This window comes from Copidosoma floridanum, unplaced genomic scaffold (assembly GCF_036245765.1).
Source record: "Copidosoma floridanum isolate Cflo_tuat_1 unplaced genomic scaffold, Cflo_Japanese_pri ptg000014l, whole genome shotgun sequence".
NCBI classification, from domain to species: Eukaryota; Metazoa; Arthropoda; class Insecta; order Hymenoptera; family Encyrtidae; genus Copidosoma; species Copidosoma floridanum.
In genome coordinates, this window is record NW_028321891.1 from 1,537,100 (window position 1) to 1,554,634 (window position 17,535).

Here is a 17,535-nt window from a genome sequence, read left to right on the forward strand (position 1 = left end):
ACTGAACCTTGATAAATGCGACGTTAAGAAATTTTCGTCTTTATTTTCTAGATGGCAGTGCACAAAGATTCGCACTATCATCAGCAATTTTTTATTGGGTTGCTTGCCAGCTCGTGACAAAAGGAGTTAGCTACATCCGCCATACAGTAGTTTGCCAAAGACTGTACAGCTGCTCGTGACACCCGACGAGAAGTTTTTTATGAAATAACAAAGTCTGTAGATAAAAAAATACACAAGACACTCGGTTCCACGTTGGCTGCCGTTCGGTTGAAAGCTCATCGACAAAAAAATGTAAGATTTTTCCATGTTCAGCAAATAAAAGCTTGGGAAAATGCATATTTTTCATAGAAACGCTTGAACGAACGTTCATTGATCTCGCAAAAGTGACAACTTACATTCGGGTTGGCAAAGTAGTGAAATTCAGTATAAAGATATAAGTAATGATAAGCATTTAAAAAAATGTGGCTTTTTACTCGCTCAAAATACTCCAGTTATACCATCGCGTCAAGTAGATAAGTATACAGATTAACGATATAACAGCATCGCGAGAAGATTATCTTTGAAATAATCGGGGGTATTTTTTTGTAAAAACACCGCCTCACGGTAGATAAACGTGTTTGCGAGAAAAAAAAAATATATATATATGTATCAAAACAAGGGAGAGTCGCGATAAAGGTTGCCAACAACTGCGACGTTCGCGAGGTTGCACCGGCATCTCAGGGTCAAGCGCAAAAAGCTTCGCGGGTATATTTATTAGCAGTCAGCGGTGTGTCTATACCAATGTTCTATTTTTAGCGCAGGTGCGGTTAATGAATTGCACCTGTTCGCGATGGTGGAAAACGACGCAGCGACCCATTCATTCTGATATTGAATAACAAATTAAACTTACGACTTACAGTAAATACAATTATTGTACCAAATTATGTGCGGAAATTTGAAAATCACGCGCGTGTCATTACTTGTATCGAAGCTCTCTCAGAGCGGGCCGGTAATTATATCTCTGTAAAAAGATACATACAACAGCCAAACAACAGTATACTGTTGTTTTACCTCGACACATTGAATTTTTTATTTTTTATGTAAAACGTATCTTTTAATCTTTGCTTCCTCGATGAAAAACCTCATTTATACACCTTCACGAAAACGTGCACACATGTCTCCTCTTTTTCATCAGACATCCAAGTTTTTTTTTTTTTTTAACAGTATACGCCAATCACAAGACCAATGTGAGGTGAATGTAACTAACAATTTTTCGATCGACGATCGTTGCAGGAAAGACCTACCGCCAACTTACGTGGAAGGATTTCACGATCTCGAGGCGGTGAAATGTATGGAGTACAGGACTTTGGGCAAAACAGGATTGCGAGTCAGTAAACTGTCCCTCGGGGGTGGAACATTGGGCTGTCATTTCGGGTGAATAATACCTACTGGGATACCTAAAGGTATCCATTGGTTAAAATGAGGTTTTGTAAGAAATCTATTTTTTTTAGGGATTACGACGAAGAGGAGGCCATACAGACGATAAGGAAAGCGTTGAAAAAGGGCATAAATTACATCGACACCGCTTACTGGTATGGACAGGGGAGATCCGAGACAGTGCTGGGAAAGGTACTCTATTCATACTGTTTTTTTTTTTTTTTTTTTTCAAATTTATTTTATTAAAAAATACTTATATGCTTAACAATTTGTAGTCTGGCATAAATATATAATATATATTATTTGTAATGTACAAAACGTGTTTGACGTGGATACGTTCACCACGTGGTTTAGGCACTCAAGGGAATTCCTCGTCAAGCTTATTACATAGCTACAAAGGTCGGAAGGTACGAGCTAGATTACGAACACATGTTTGATTTTACAGCCGAGCGAGCTCGTCGCAGTGTAAAAAAGAGTCTGGAGCTTCTGCAGCTCGACTACGTCGACGTCATACAAGTGAGTAGGTATACAACTTTTACTTAAACGCCACTTATGAACTAACAACTTAAAAGTACAGGTCATGGAATATTGCTTGGTACAAGTAATTTTAACAAATCACTTGGTGCGTTGTCACAGGTTCACGACATCGAGTTCGCGCCTTCGCTGGACATAATCATAACTCAAACCCTGCCCGAGTTGTCGCGCCAAGTGGCCGAGGGCCGTGCCAGACACATTGGCATCACTGGCTACCCTGTTTCTGTACTCAAGGAGTGCATCGAACGGAGCAACATCAACATCAGCTGTGTGCTGAGCTACGCTAGGTTCACCCTCATCGATGACACCCTCGCCGAGTACATTCCGTTTTTCAAAGTTAGTGCGACGCAAACGCGGTTCCCAATGATAAATTTTACTCTGAGATTCTTTTAATTAAAGTTCGATTGAGATTCTAAATGCTCCTTAGTCTCTGGTCGATGAAATCTTAAATTAATGAAACTAAATTAATCAGTACAATACACGTGGCACTGAGTATATTAAAATTACATTGAATACAGTAAAGATGCGTGATCAGCATTTAGTCATCCAAATACTAAAAATGTTGTTAAAAATATTGTGATTCCAGGAGCACAACATTGGAATTATCAATGCCGCAGCACCGTGCATGGGACTTTTGTCAAGTAAAAAACCTCCACAATGGCATCCGGCTCCAGAGTGTATGAAAAAAGTATGCAATGACGCGGCACAATGTTGCAAGGTAGGATATCTCGTGCAAAAGTTTGGCACTTGAAAAACTCGACTTACAAAATACCGTTTGGTAAATGCGTTCGCATACAATTGATAGTTTACGTTTTGACAAACGTAAGGCACATGACGTGGAATTAGCTAAGCTAGCGGTTTGGCATTCGTTTCAATGTCCAGATGTTTCTACCCACTTGGTTGGAATGCAAAATTGGCGAGACTTGGATATAAACATGAATGTTGTTTACAATGGCATTAGCGATAAAGAGATGGAAGTTCTTGAAGAAATAAAAAAAGAGTAAGTAGCATTTCATTTGAATCTTGGGCATTGATGAACTTTATCAATGATTCAAAGTTACATAAACGTAATAACTTTAAAATTTACGCTAACTTTGGATCATTATGAAAGTAGTTGATTAATACTTCCCAGAGTATTAAATCAAATGTTTTGTATTTTTTAATAGCTGTCGACATCGAAGGATGTTAATGTAATGTGATATTATTAAACAATAGTAATAAGTTTAAGTAGAGCTCTGTGTTCACAGCTTTGTGATTGTGGAAATATTATGGTAAGTTCTGCAGTTCGATATGTGGAATTAGAAATAATGAAAACTAGATCTCTGAAATTCATAGTAATAGACTACAGTAACACCTCTAATTATTTATAAGTACGTGAACATTTTTTTTTTTTTTTTTAGGTACATCTCGAAAGTGACAAAGAAGCATTGGGAAGGAATTGAAATTGAAAAATACAGGAGTGCCATGAAAAACAAACGTATGTAACGTATGAAACTCTAGCTTTACCCAAAAGATACTCCTTATAATTTACTATGTGATATTTCAAGTTTTTAACAACTTTTATAAAAACTTATTTCTTATCATTACACTATTATATGGTTAATAAAAAAAATTTTAATAATCAGATTAAGAACTTTTTTTATCAAATTTTTTAAAGCTCCTTGGGTTGTTACTTAACTCTTTTTCTTGATTCTCGAGGACTCCATGAAAAACTTACAGCTTAGAGTAAAGGTAAAATTATCATAACTTGCTAGCAAGATAAATTACCTGCCACCATATTTTAGAAAAAAACTGAAATCAAACAGTTTCAAATATCATAGTTTTAACTATAAATTTTTTAACTTTGGTATTTATAGACTTTTCTTTCTGGCTTAAACGTTAAAAATCATCGACCTGCTCTTCTACCTGACGGAATACCTTTTTTTTTGTAACACAGCATAGTTGGAATCTCCTGGCTTAATTTGATAAGTCAGTTCGTACATTAAAGTTGTAAGCAACGTACCTACAATTTGCTGGTGGTACATCATCTTTAATTCAAAACCCTTTTTCAAACATAATTCCCTACCACCCTCCGTGTACTCAGATGCCACGATATTGGCACAACTATAACCCTGTTCAATGGCAAAATCAATGGCTGCTTTTAAAAGATGAGAGGCTATACCTTTGCGTTGAAAATTCTTGTGGACGCAGAGACGCTTGATCCATGCTCCCTTGTCAAGGCTATGACTTTTTTGCAAGCCAATGCTACCTACAATCCTCTTAGATTGAGCAGACACATCAATTTTGGACTCCTTGAACTGTTTTTCAGTTATAATGTTGTAATAAAATTCAGAAGGACTGCGTGTCGTGAAAATAGGCTCATAGGCTTCGGCTACCCAGAAACAAGAAAAAGCGTTTGACATGTAAATCCTGAAAAACAATTATTTTCACCAGTTTACCGCCACAAATACTTTATGTAACAAAAGAATGATTAGTTACCTGGCTATATTTGAAACTTCTTGGTCCACTTCTGCTACTTTGGCCATGAAGGCTACATATGTAATTACGTAAGTTGATAAGAGTACAATAGGCACGACAAGAAGGCAGATTGTTATTGGCATTCCAAAAAATATGAACATTATTGCAGCCAAGAGAATCATAATTTGAAACGTCACTTCTTTAAGCACGTTTCCAATAAAGGTACTGTTCATCGATGATAAAATTCCGCTTCTTATCAATTCATGACAGCTCATCTCATCCCCTGGGTGGTAAGGCCTGATGACAACAATGTGACTCATTTTAGCTGCAGTTCTGAAACCGTAAGAACCATGGAAAAAATTAAAATCTCCTCATCAATGGATTATCAATCTAACTTTACTTAAAAAAAATAGTCGACAGTACTGCATTCGTCATACAAAATTAACTTAATGTATAAGAAAACAAGAACAGGTTAGGATTTTAAAAATACACTGCAAAACCAATTCAGATGAACCAACAATTAAAATAACAATGACGAAATACAACCAGCACAATTCTAAGCTCAATAAACAAGGATTTTCAACTATTTTCGATTGGTTTGGTTAAAACTCTTATAATTTTTATGGGACACCTGATACCATTAATGTAGTAATTTTGAGGTATCCCAAACTACTGTTGCTTTATCAATTACAATTGAAACTCTCGATCGTAAAATTATTTTGTTCCTTGATTCACTTTCTGCCACCTAATAAATCAAATTCGATTCCTCGGTTGCTTGGATGCACGAGCTATTGTATTGACTGTACTGATGAAAGTTGTTTACACACTGCACCAGAGAGAGAGGAGACGCAGAGTATATTTTGGGTATCAGCATGGCACCCGAGCAGTGGGTAAAGTTACTCCAAGACGCCAAAAAAACAGCAATTATTCAGGATGGTAATTTTATTTGCATTAACTTTGCATTATTTATTCTTAATCGTCTTGCAAATTTTGTAGAAACGAAAAAGTACCATATGTGCAACCTTTTAAATGAAAAGCATTTTATGTTTACCGCTAACCTTACTGTTTGATCAATACCGGCTCGCATTCTGCAGTCAATATTAAAAAGTAACACGAAATTAAAAAATTTATTCATGATAGAGAAAAAATTAACAAATAGTAGTGCTCAGTGAAGAATCTTTGTAGAAATGTACAAATGCACTTTGTTAAAAAAATGTTTATTTTTACTTTGATGAAAAATCAAAACTTAGTTTAAAATTAATAAGTAATGGAGTATGATTGTTGCAGGGAAAAGAAAGGTGCATTTTTTGATGGGAGATGGACGAGAAATGGTGGAAGAATATAGCATGGAAACTAATGTTGTTGTGAAGCGATCATGGAAAGAGAAAGGAAAATTGGGACAGGACATGGGGTGGGTGGTGGAAGTTGGTGATCCAGTGCCAAAAATTACAGATAATTTGGAAACTGTTGGTATAAGAGAGAGCTCGAGTGCTGTAAGTACACTGAATATCCATGTGAAAAATCTTAATAGTATAGATTCTGCTAACTGCTACACGTTTGTTGAAAATTTTCAGCCACTGATCACACGAAGGATAACTAAAACTGCCTTAGAATGGAGGATAAGAAATTTGTCTTACCCCAAAGATGTTTATTCTGTATCAGCAGAAGATGATGGAACAATAACTGTGCGTACAAGTAACAAAAAGTATTTTAAAAAAATGAACATTCCTGATCTAGATCGAATAGGTCTGAAACCAGAGCAAGAAAGAATATCTTTTACACATCAGTACAATACCCTTACAATTACAGTGAGTATTGTCAGGAAGATTTATTTTTGATTTGCTTATTAATAATCGTTTTATTTTTTTCAGTACAAAAAACCTCCAAAACTCCTTGCCATTGAAAAAGACATATTTGACATGGTTTCAAAATTAAAAGTAGTAAAAGATGGAGATGTTCAGTGTCCAACAAGTTAGCAAAATAAGGATTTAGGAAAAATATTCACTATGTTTCTGTTCCACTAAATTTGGAACGATTAACTGATGTTTTTTATTGGTACATAACTTATTTGTGCACATATTTGCTACTTTTAAGAAATATAAATTAAGGTACTATTCGAATTCTAAGCATGTTAAATCTTAAAATCTGCAGGAAATTTTTTAACAAAATTTTTTTTTTAATCTTTATTCTTGTTACTAGTTCAAAAAACTATTTTAAGGCGCTTACTACAAACATCTTACCTTTTTTCTCAATAATTTAAGATCACTTAATCAATGTGAAATACATATACTTAATTTCAATCGCTAAAGTGAAAACAGCCGCCATCCACACACAGCTGTTGGATAAGTATAGAGGGCGTTGTGAAAAGAGAATTGCTATATCTATATAATGTTCGGCAGCGTCTGCGTCTGCGTGTAGTTGACCGCGAGTAGTGTTGTTGTTCGGCTTATAATGCGTTTAGTTTTGTGTTGAATCGCGTGAAATAAACATTATAAAATGTCCAAGTCCATACCCGACAGGTAAGCTCAAGATAAGGTTTTGTTATTCACCCATTAATTTTGTGTAAATTAAACGTCAGTTATTGTAATAAAGGCTGTGCAAAATTGCTTTGTTTTTAAGGTTATGTTTTGATTGCGTTACCACTTCATAACCACAAGATCCGTCAATTATTACACGTTAGTCTGTCGTTTTCGCGAATAGCGAGGTGTAGTGTTCTAAAAAATGAATATGTGAAGCTTGAGATTTGTCAATTTGTTGTCGACGATCTTTTGTTGTTATACATTGGCGCGTCTTTGCCGCTACCTATATACATATATGTGTTCTATCATGTATATTTATCGTGGCTGTTTTACCGACTTGCAGTAGGTACTGTAGTAAATCCAGTTCAAAGTACGTGGGGTAGATAAGTAGGCATCGTGTAGATGGAGTAGGATACACCGCGTAACTTGAATTTCGAGCCAACATATTAGACACGTGTTTAATGTTTGTTCTACAAACAGCACACATTAAATTATTGTTATTTAATTTTTGTGATACTTGCTATGAGACGTTTTACTGATATGGTATGTTTTACATATTCAGGTGGCTGGATTACAAGCCCTATGGCGAGGTTATTAATGGAACAAATATAATGGCCTTCAAAGTGCCCCTCAAAGAGGTAAGTCACTTAATTATAATTGTAACTGTTTAGATCAGGTGTTATATAATTTTACTCTTGAACTAATCGAAACTCCCTGTACTATTTTAATATTAAGGTGTTAAATAAGTTGTATTCGATTCGATTTTCTCAAATGGATTTTGTAATAAAGTCAATTCCAGTTGAGCCAAAAAACCGACAGGTAACAAGATGCTTAGTCAAAGAGTATCCTACTTCTAATTTGGTGATGACAGTTCTGCAATATCACCAACGAGCGAAATAAACTGTTTTTTTGCCCTCAGACGTACGTTATGTTTCCATTTAAGAAAAAAACAACATAAGCACGTTCACTATGGCTTACACTTTTTGCCTACAACCGTAATCATTCGAATTGTTATTCTAGTTTCAGTTAGACATTTGAAACAACATTAAAATAAATAAGTACTAATACAACGCAAAAATGTTAAGGCCAGTATTGTCGACAAGGCAGTAACGAAAAAAAATCATATACTAGCTCCAACAGCTAGAGCGCTTCGATTCCCCAAATTTGTCAGGCATCGCTTGGCTTGAACTAATATGAGAGGATGTACACCAAGGCCTCGAAAGTGACCGCTCAATCCGGGGCACCATAGGGGACTTGATGCAAGTACGGCGTTCGTGAGAAATCGGTACGCGAAATTGAAACCTTCCACAGATAAAGTTCGATCTCGGACCCGTACAGTGATCGGAGGAGACTGCGTGAAGTAACCCACCCGTGTCCACGAGCGGGCAAGCGAATTATTGCATCCACGGCGTGCGCGTGTGAAATTTCTTCCCTCATCGGCCGTGCACGCGTTCAGGTATACACATCTGCCCAACGAAAAGAGACGAACAAAGTCAGCGTCCGAGGGTCCAGATAGCGCGTTATCTCCGGGACATTTCGCCGAGATTCCCCACTAATTCTGCACACCCGAAGGGGCGAATGAAAAAAAAAAGGAAAAAAATCACTCTGGCACATGTGAGCGCCGAAAGAGGATGGTACACCACGTAGTTCCCATGCAGGCATACAACGCAAGCTCGAGGTTGTTTTACCCCGCGCGAATGGTAATAAAAAAATAAAAAAAAGACCGGACTTACACGTGTCTCTTATCCGAGCTTTCGCGGCTCCGTTCCCCTGCAGCCCGCACCTCGTATCTGCTCCCCTTTATCTCTCCTTTTCTCTCTCTCTCTCTCTCTTATCATCTTTCACTTTCTCTCTCCTGTATATGCGTTCGGTTCGTCGTGGTAAATCAAACGCGGGTCGTTGCATACACATATTATATATATATATATATATATATATATACGCTCTACTCCGCGTCTTCGCGGGAGGGATCCCTGGCTCGCGCAGATAAGATCGAGCATCGAATTCTCGAAGGGAGTACACCCATGTATAGCGCCTGCCTGCAGGGCGTACATGTATATATCATATACCCACACACGCGTACGTAACAGGAGGTTTTCTAAATTATTTGAGGCTCCCGCCGGCAAGTGCAGACGCCATTGTGCGCGTGTGTGTATATGTTTATACCGTATAGTCACCTTCGTGGCATCGCTCGATCGGTTGTCCGTCTGTCTTTGTATGTTTTTTTTCCCCCTCTTTCTTTTGCTCGTTAGTTATTTGCTTGGGTCTTGTTCCCACGAATCTTTCAGACGGTTTGAATTGTTTATCCTCCTGCATCGTACTTAATATGAAGATCATGAAAACATTTTTTTAAAGTGGCTGTATTTATGAACGTCATTTCGTATCGTCACGCTCAATGCACCTCACACGTTGGCTAATTTTGTTTCAATCGTGTAAAAGCTCCATAATCAGATCTTGTCCAACAGCTGCTCTACGTTTTCAGGGTCAGCTTCTTGTCGTTACCGCAGACTGCAATGATAATAATAATAAATTGTCGCGTGCAAGTGACGATCAGAATTGTTTAAAAGTCAGTTTATGAAAAAATTAACGTCTCTACCTAGCAGGTACCTCCAAATAAATGTATGGCCAGGCTCCGCCGTTCATTTAATCAATTTGGTCCCTTGACAATAATAGCAGCGCTTACACGGCACGGTTGTGTTTGACTTTTATAGGTATAACTCGACTCGTTAACACTACAACCCAAACGAATGGACTGGTATACACAGTTAAATTCATCAAGTCCCAAGTGCAACTGCATCAGATCCGTAAGCAGACAAAACGATCGCAAAGACATCGGCAGTTAAATCAACAGATTCGCATGGATTGATAATCTCCGTGGACAGTCATAATAACGCGCTCGTTAACATACGCACCGGCTCGGCACTGTCACTAATTAATCTTATTATAAGCACTGATCGAACTACCAGCTACATAAAAATCCATTGCCAATCTATTGTCCTGATGACCTCAACCATGATTGTACACCTCCGTTATCCCTGACACCACGACAAACTTTTTTGCCCTTTAAACTCTATACTAGCAAAAATAAACGATACTCGCCGATGACAGATTAACTCGACAAACGGGCAATGAAAATTGGCAACTACCGTCAACCTGCATGTCATTATTACCACGTTCGCTGTGGATCCTGATGTACCTTCAAAGATGTCCACAAGTAAAACATATATGGTGCAAAATAAGTACTTCATAAACAATACCGTGCGTGCTCTCGCTTACGTACCCACAGTCGTCTCGAGAGGCCTTCTCGTTCGTTCGACGATTACCTCGCACCTCTCGTCTCCCTTGCCTGGAAAAAAAAAATATATTTCCGATGCTCGTGAGTGCCGACAGAAAGCCCTTTGGCCCGCGACAATGACGAAATTATCTTCCCGATACTTTCCCCCCGCCTTTCTTTTCCCCATATACCCCACGCCCGCCGATGATAGTTTCGGCGGCACGGCTACGTTGGTAGAAGCGCGCGTTGAAAAATTACCTGTCAACCCCGAGTATTTATTAATATTAAAAGCCGAGAGAAAAACTCACGCGACCGGGAACTCCTTCGCGTGCGTGTACATCACACCTACTTTTGTCCAGCACTTCTGCGAAACCGTCAATAAGTATAGGATTATATCCCGGCTTTCGGCGCGTTAAATACCTCATTTGGCTCGTAAAGAAAAATCCTCCCTCTGTGCACTCGATAACTCACGAACTTCTTCCCCTCCCTCGCGTACTACCTGTACACAAGCAAAAGTGACTTTCATCGCGTCAGCGGTATATATTTATACTTACGAGCATCCAGAGAGAAGAATCTGGCGTGTCCCGCGGTAAACGACGGACGGCGCGTTGCACCGGGAGGTGCGTGTACATTATAATATATTGTATGGCCGTAAACCGAAAAGGCCGTTCTTAGCTCGCCGAAACCTCGAGCATATATGGGGAGGAAGAAACGAAGCCGCTAAAACGGGGGGTAAATGTAAAGCGCATGGGAGAGAGAGAGCCGCGGCGATGGTCTAATTGATGGCGGCGGCCCGCGCGCGGAGTTTCGCGGGGCATAAACCATTTTTATACGGAGGTCCGTCTGACCCTGCTCCCCTGTAGGTGTGCACTGTACACTCGAGTGTGCCGCTCGTCGATGCCTCATTAAAATTCGGTGCGCACCGCGCTAATTGTACGCGCACGCGAGACTCCGCTCGATACGTGCAGTGTGCGTATATATATGTACGGTAAATTAAAGACGGTAAGAGACGACGGTGCGGCTGCTTTGTCCTATACATGCGGTGCGAGGTCCCGAAAATTGCGGCCGCCATCGAGCCTTTACTACTAATATGTTGTATACAGCTTCGCGAGTAATTAACGTTCCAATCAAAGTGACGTTGCTTATTTTCTTGCTTGACGCGTCGTTGCGTAGAATCTGTTGTTTACGAATCTTCAAAAAGTATACTCAAAGTCATACCTGTTTGATTAACTTGTTTACCGAATACAATGTTATTATAGCGATATTGTACCAAAAAGAATCAAAAAAATTTTCTATCGATTTTTCTACATATTTTCTCTACAATGATTCTGTGAAATTCAATCATGTAAATTTAAAGCTTGATTTTCTGCAATCCATATGAAAATTCATTTCATCGGTCCCAGTCAAACGTGCTAAATTAACTTAATTTATTGTTTTATCATGAAAATCGTCAGAAAATTTTTTTTTGTTATCGCACACAGGTCTCGATATCCCGAATTACTACGAAACCACGTGGCTAATCTCATCACTAAACACTCATAATACTCGTAATCCTCTCTAAAGATGAGCTACCGCTGCACGTAAGTAATTCGTGTATACGGGACACACGTGTATATGTATTTTTACAGAGAAGTTACCAGATCGTAAAGCTACACCGGAGCAGCCGTGCCGCGTTTAAAACCGCATCGCATCCACTTGACCTTATCTCAGACCGTGAGTTTTAATCCCTTAACGTATTATACATAGCAACCCACACCTGTGTGTGTGCCTATATATATGTACACGCACAGCAAATACTGACGCAAGAAGCGAGGGTAAAAGATACTTTTAATTAATACAATTATAAACAGCGCACGAATAAACCTCGCACTTAACACGTGCGTAACCCACGCGATATCTCCCGTCTTATCTCCTCCGTACACGCATCTCGACCACGTGCGCGTTATACATATGTGGGTAATACCTTACCTGTAAAGTGTTGTATGTAATATACTATATATATTATAAAGAGAAAAAAAAAATAATTTGGACGAAAGGGAGAAAGTGCGGTTGTATTCCTTGGTGCCCGTAAACAACGCACTTTCCTCTCGGTTTCTGCTCCTATATACAAGTTATTGTGTATCTCGTGCGCTTGTACCCCGTCGTCGATTAAACGCTTAAACGACGTGTTTTCGCCATGTGCACGCGAAAGAGCCGTCATCTCTCGAAAATTTTCGTTTGAACTTTGTTGCTCTCCGCGCAAGAGCTTCCATAATGTCGATACATGCACGTGATATGGGTGCACCATAAGTGCTGCGAGAAACCGGTTGCCGTGAGGCCCGAAATCGACTCCATATATAAGTACGCTTATAATACACGCTCGCCTCTATTTCTCATTCTCGTCTCTTTCTCTCTCGCGTGAGTGCGTTAACGATCGGCGTTGTATGCGTGGCTCTTTACCCACACCGGCAGCATCAGCGCGGAATGAAATGCGTTTTTGGTTGTGGCCCCAAAACATTGTTAGTTAGGTACGTGTCGAAGTTATACTGCCCCAAAGCGATGACGCCTCCTCCTGTTGCACAGCTATTTTTTTTTTTTTTTTTTTTTTTTTTTTTTAATCAGCTCGCTTTACCCATTAGCTTTTCTCGTGTTTTCCAAGGCAGCTTTCAATTAAGCGCCAAAGAAACAAAGAAAGAAAAAAGAAACCAACTAAAATTTAAAGGAACCAGAGGAAAGTTCCCTCCACCATGTATAACTTTTACAATTGGTAATGAAGCTGTAACAATCAGCGAGGGCTGCGCGTGTACCATAAAGAAAAAAAAAAAAAAAACCATTTCGCGCTTCTTACCATTAAAGCTGAAACGTAAGCTCTTAATAATACCAATCGCAGGATTGCGCTGCGCGTAAAAGCATGCACATAATATATACGCCGAGGGTCCGCCGAAAAGAGTGCGCATTCCTAATTGATTCGAGCCCGCTTGGGTTACAGAGCACTCACGCTCACGAGGGATGAATCTTGGAAGAGAAATTTTCGTCCCCCGCGCTGGTGAGCCGCGGGGGGGCCTGTATGCGGTGGCGGCGTCGCTCGTTATAATAATACGACCACAGCGCGCCCGTGTGTACAAACGTGCAGGAATCCGGCAGGGCCTCGTGCAGCCGCGTCTGTTTTGGCGAGAGGCGGGTGTGGAAAAAAGGGCCCCGTGCGATCGGAACAATAAATTTTTCGGGGCATTCCGGCCTCCCTCGTTTTTTTTTTTTTTTTTAGCGCTCGGTCATCGCCGGCTTTTATTGGTGCTGGAGAAGGGTAAGGGCATCGAGAAACAGAAATGACGAGGGTGGGGTGGAGAGGTGTCTGATATCGTTGCTGCTTTACGATGATTTTTACTGTTTCACAAATTGTCGGTGGTAAGTGCAGCTTGACCGATGGGTTATTCCGAATAATTTGGAGGTGTGCTTCTCATCTATATTAAAAAGTTAACTGCGGGGTTTACGATAATTATGGAGGGAATTGCCCGGTGCTGAGCACTCAAGTGTAATATTGTATACAAATTTAGTGCTATTTGAAAGAAAAAGAAAAAAAAATTTCGTCATTACCTTCCAAATGGACTTGGACATGGATAGGTTTTTTTTTTTTTTTTTTTTTTTTTTTTTAATGCTGGAAAATTTTACTTTTTACAATACAGTGCTAAAGTTTTTCCCGCAAATAATTTGTGCATTTTCAATTAGTTTTAATTAGTCAATGAGAAAAAAAAAAGGCACACAATATGTATGTTTATTAAAATTACTCTCGTGTAAAGGTAATTTTCCAAAAGTACACTGTTGCACAATGTTTTGCTCGGAAAAATTATTATTGATAGTACTTGGTGAACGAAATTTAAATGAAATGGTATCTCTCATTGAAAATACGTAGGTACAAGTCAAATTAGACGATTCGGTCAACAGCGAGAGCCCAGAGCGTATGAGAAAAAATAGTCCCGGCAATCGCGGATGAGGGCATCGAAACGCCGAATCTCGCCTATCCTTGATAACGCATCAGCCCTGCGAAACCCCCAGGGGTGTGTATATACATGTATAAAAGTAAGCGACGTCTCAAGTTCTCGCGACAGCCGAGCTTGTAAAGGGCCCTCGATTCCATATTTATTAGTTTACCATTCGAGCTCCGTGGCGGCCATATCACCCACTCGCGCTCGCCGAGTGCCGGCATCCTTAACTCATGGCCCCCTCGGTCTCATCCTCCTCCTCGAGGGTTTCGAGTTTCGGCTCTCCGGCGGAAAAATCCCCATCGACGTGCCCTCGCGAGGGCTCTCGTGCCCACCTGCATCGACGACAACTTTCTTTCCTTGCTTTCTGCATTTTTTTTTTTTTTTTTTTTTTTTTTTTTTTTTTACGTTTGTTTTGCCCTTTGTCCGCGCGACATTGTTGTGCAACCTATACCCCGATTGTTTATGGGCAGTTCGCAGTTCGTTTCGGGTGACACTTTAGCGACTATAATTTTCCGCTCGTGCACGACCTTTTTTCTAGTAATGAGCTCGTAAGTCAAACCGCCCAGCTGGGCGCCTCTGGCCGATTTTTTTTTTTCCCCTTGGCCATCGTAGCGACGTCGGCCGCGTGTCGCTGCTCTGCATACCAGAGATCGTCTCCTTTTCGGATCCCACAGGTACCTGCACCTTCATGTGGGAGGCGAGAGGTGGTGGTCTTTCTTTGTCTTCTTTTTTTTTTCCTTCTTTTTCGCTACACTCCCGCGTAGGTCTCTCGGTGAAATTTACGAGGTTGGCCCTTCTCGGGTTCCGCGAACGTGGAAACGAAATATCGAAGGGGTGAAGTTTTTTTTATTATCAATATCACGCACGATCTGATGCTTGAATTTTGGAATACGGAGGTGCATGAGGAAATTATACTTTTTTTTTTTTTTTTTTTTTTTTGAGATTACGTACAAAGTGTTATTTTATGTTATTTATTTTGCCGTTCCAAAAATGTAACAGAGAGAAAAAGAGTGGGTCCAGGCTTAAACGAGGCTATCAGTCACCAATTTGGCCGTCCATTTAACGCTCCCATTTCGCCCAACAATGCCCTAATAAAGCAATCTCGCTTTAAAGCCAGAGCAGCTAGAGCAACAAAAATCAAACAATGGGACTTAAATCCACGCGCTGGGCTTTCTCCGTTTCTCTCTCCGAGGCGCCGTGGCTAATTCAGTCCCGTGAGGCTCCAAGGAGGGTGTGGGGAGAAGGAGGGGGCTCTAGGATTCGAGCACGGCTGCCCGGTTTGTCGGAGAAAGAAAATAAAAAAAAACACGACGAAGAGCGTAGGGGCCCCGAGAAAATATTTACAGTTTGTAGGTAACCAAATGGGTAGTCCGGTACAACGTGTTTACGTGAGCGATTCGGCTCCCGCGGGGGGGCTAAGTTATGCGGTGAAATTCCCTGCAGTTGGCCTACCCGGACAATGGGAGCACGTGTAACTGAGAAGTCGCGGGCGCGAGATAGGCATCTCCGTCCCTTTTTTCTGCCACCAACGACTTTTTCGTTTCATATACCTTTTGTTGCTATTATTATTTTATTTCATTTTCATTTTTATAATCCCTTGTATAATGGACTAAAGCGCGATAATTATTTCTCAAAGTTGAAACAATTTTTTAAAAATTTGTTTTAATTGTGAATAGAATAAAAATATCAAGTTGTTGAATTGTTCGTTGAATTGTCAAAACATACCTATAATTTAACTTATGAGCTCGTGTATGAGTATGGTATGGATACCATTCTACGTATACTGGAAAGTTTTATCAGTTTATAGAAAAATTTCATCAAATATAAAAATCGTTTCCCATGAAATTACTTAAAATCGAATCCACACTAATTCCCGAAGGATTTTCCTCTCTCGAGACTACAGGCGATGCTTTTCCACTCGTTTCGTGCCTATACACGATTTTTTCAGCGCCACAGCAAAGGTGATCGCACCAGTAGGTACATAAAGTCGCGTTTTCGGCCGAATCACGAAACCCCTCGAGTCAACCCGACAAATTCGAGCCTTTCATCTGATTAATTCAGCTGTGATAAGCGAGGAATGCCATCTGCTTTCGTCGCCACAGTACTGATGGCGGCCCCTACTCTTTTTTTTATTTATCTTGTGTCTTTTACTTAACTCCTTTCGGAGGATCTCGCTGCTTTTGAAAAATTTTCATAGTGACCATTATTTTATTTTTTTTCACCCCTCCCCGATTATGAGCGTGAATTGTATCGGGGAAGGAGGTGTTTGTGTGGACAAGCGAGGAAAAGTTGAATAAACTGGTAAAGAAAAAAAAGAAATACAGGAATTTCAACCGTTTCCTTCAAACGATGAACGATTTTTGAGACGATTTTCATTGCAGGCCCCACCGAAACCGTGAAAAAGAACAAAATGTAATTTTAAAACCAAGAAAACGAGCCTGATCTTTTTTGCCCCGTCACGCGTTATCTTAACACCTATGTTACCCCTCTGAGTCCAGAGAGTTAAAAAAACGTTAAATCTCGTCAGAGCGTCCTTTTTCTCGGAAGCTGTCGCGAGTCCTAGGGCTCCTCGTGCGCGCAGTGGAAGTTCGTACCGTTTCATTATTTCTTGCAACCAAGTCTATAGTTAAAAATAATCCTGGTGGTGCACGCACCGCGCCATTGCATCTTTGTTTTCAGTGGCCTTGCGGCATCCGTGTAATTTGGAAAAAAGTACAACAGTTTTTCCGACAGTCGATCTCGCCGTCCTCTCCGAAACGTCGCGATCTTTGCAACAGAGGTAAGACAACCAAGGGAGGGGGTAGGTGGGGGGGGGTTGCGTGAGTGTAATTTATGCCAAAGTTGGCGAGGAACTTCGATGACTCTGTAAAATATCGCCGCTCCCCGCGTTCCCTCCGAGATCTTATCTGTTACCCGCACACGCGCGCCTTGCGTCTCGTATTGTCGAAACGCCTTCGTTTTTTCCTCCTTTCTCGCATACGCACCGGGGCCCCCTCCGCTCTGGCTCTTCTCCCCTTTTTTCTTTCTCTCCTGCATTTTTTCATCTGTACTGTTGTGCGTTTCTCCTCTTGCGCTGGCGCCTCGGAACTTTTTTTTTTTTTTTTTTTTTTTTACATTTTCGATCGTAAGGAAATAAAAACACATCGCGGTAACTACCATCCTACGGTTCCCTCCCCCTTAACAGCAGCGAATCATTTTTCGCTCTCGATATTTAGCCAACTTCAAAGTCAGCGTTTTCCTTTACCCGTGACCATCACTCGCAAGTGGACCTCGCCAGTGAATAAGAAACGAAAAAAAGGGAAGAAAAACCTTGAGGTCTGTACATGTATACCTCATGGCTGTCGGTGCGTGGACGTCACGCGGCGCTTACAAT

The 17,535-nt window shown here is 40.3% G+C and overlaps 4 protein-coding genes across 6 annotated transcripts in view; 3 read left to right on the plus strand and 1 right to left on the minus strand.

Moving 5' to 3' along the window:
• The first annotated feature begins 162 nt into the window (after positions 1-162).
• On the plus strand, positions 163-3,539 carry LOC106646776 (uncharacterized). Its single transcript, XM_089592246.1, has 8 exons — positions 163-291; positions 1,273-1,413; positions 1,491-1,608; positions 1,771-1,932; positions 2,053-2,286; positions 2,537-2,668; positions 2,778-2,950; positions 3,351-3,539. Coding segments are annotated over exons 1-8 (1,047 nt in total). The 5' UTR covers positions 163-289; the 3' UTR covers positions 3,436-3,539.
• LOC106646777 (uncharacterized) lies at positions 1,679-6,710 on the minus strand. 3 transcript variants are annotated; one of them, XM_089592249.1, is made up of 3 exons: positions 6,648-6,710; positions 4,429-4,740; positions 1,679-4,359 (listed from the first exon to the last, which is right to left on the minus strand). In XM_089592249.1, the coding sequence occupies exons 2-3, from the start codon at positions 4,725-4,727 to the stop codon at positions 3,852-3,854; spliced, it is 807 nt and encodes a 268-aa protein (XP_089448375.1). In that variant the 5' UTR covers positions 4,728-4,740; positions 6,648-6,710; the 3' UTR covers positions 1,679-3,851. The 3 variants fall into 3 exon arrangements, with proteins under 3 accessions (XP_089448375.1, XP_089448374.1, XP_089448373.1); XM_089592248.1 differs by lacking the exon at positions 6,648-6,710 and adding an exon at positions 5,099-5,265; XM_089592247.1 differs by lacking the exon at positions 6,648-6,710 and adding an exon at positions 5,046-5,265.
• Positions 5,103-6,396, plus strand: LOC106646778 (protein DPCD). The gene is made up of 4 exons (XM_014362900.2): positions 5,103-5,343; positions 5,695-5,900; positions 5,982-6,215; positions 6,279-6,396. The coding sequence occupies exons 1-4, from the start codon at positions 5,280-5,282 to the stop codon at positions 6,381-6,383; spliced, it is 609 nt and encodes a 202-aa protein (XP_014218386.2). The 5' UTR covers positions 5,103-5,279; the 3' UTR covers positions 6,384-6,396.
• Positions 6,711-6,842: 132 nt separating the features above from the next.
• The window catches only part of LOC106646779 (uncharacterized), a 42,320-nt gene continuing 31,627 nt past the window's right edge, over positions 6,843-17,535 (plus strand). The window contains exons 1-2 of the mRNA XM_014362901.2: positions 6,843-6,926; positions 7,489-7,564. Of these exons, the coding sequence (XP_014218387.2) occupies positions 6,904-6,926; positions 7,489-7,564 (99 nt within the window). The 5' untranslated portion in view covers positions 6,843-6,903. The remainder of the gene's footprint in view (positions 6,927-7,488; positions 7,565-17,535) is intronic.

What these genes read in the sequence shown, in the direction of transcription:
- LOC106646776 (XM_089592246.1), top strand. An exon ending in ACTACGTCGACGTCATACAA is followed by an intron (nt 1,933 to 2,052) that starts GTGAGTAGGTAT and finishes GCGTTGTCACAG; the next exon opens with GTTCACGACATCGAGTTCGC. An exon ending in ACGCGGCACAATGTTGCAAG is followed by an intron (nt 2,669 to 2,777) that starts GTAGGATATCTC and finishes GACAAACGTAAG; the next exon opens with GCACATGACGTGGAATTAGC.
- LOC106646777 (XM_089592249.1), bottom strand. Translation starts at nt 4,727, where the DNA reads ATGAGTCACATTGTTGTCATCAGGCCTTACCACCCAGGGGATGAGATG. An exon ending in GAAGTTTCAAATATAGCCAG is followed by an intron (nt 4,360 to 4,428) that starts GTAACTAATCAT and finishes ATTGTTTTTCAG; the next exon opens with GATTTACATGTCAAACGCTT.
- LOC106646778 (XM_014362900.2), top strand. Translation starts at nt 5,280, where the DNA reads ATGGCACCCGAGCAGTGGGTAAAGTTACTCCAAGACGCCAAAAAAACA. An exon ending in AACAGCAATTATTCAGGATG is followed by an intron (nt 5,344 to 5,694) that starts GTAATTTTATTT and finishes TGATTGTTGCAG; the next exon opens with GGAAAAGAAAGGTGCATTTT. An exon ending in TAAGAGAGAGCTCGAGTGCT is followed by an intron (nt 5,901 to 5,981) that starts GTAAGTACACTG and finishes GAAAATTTTCAG; the next exon opens with CCACTGATCACACGAAGGAT.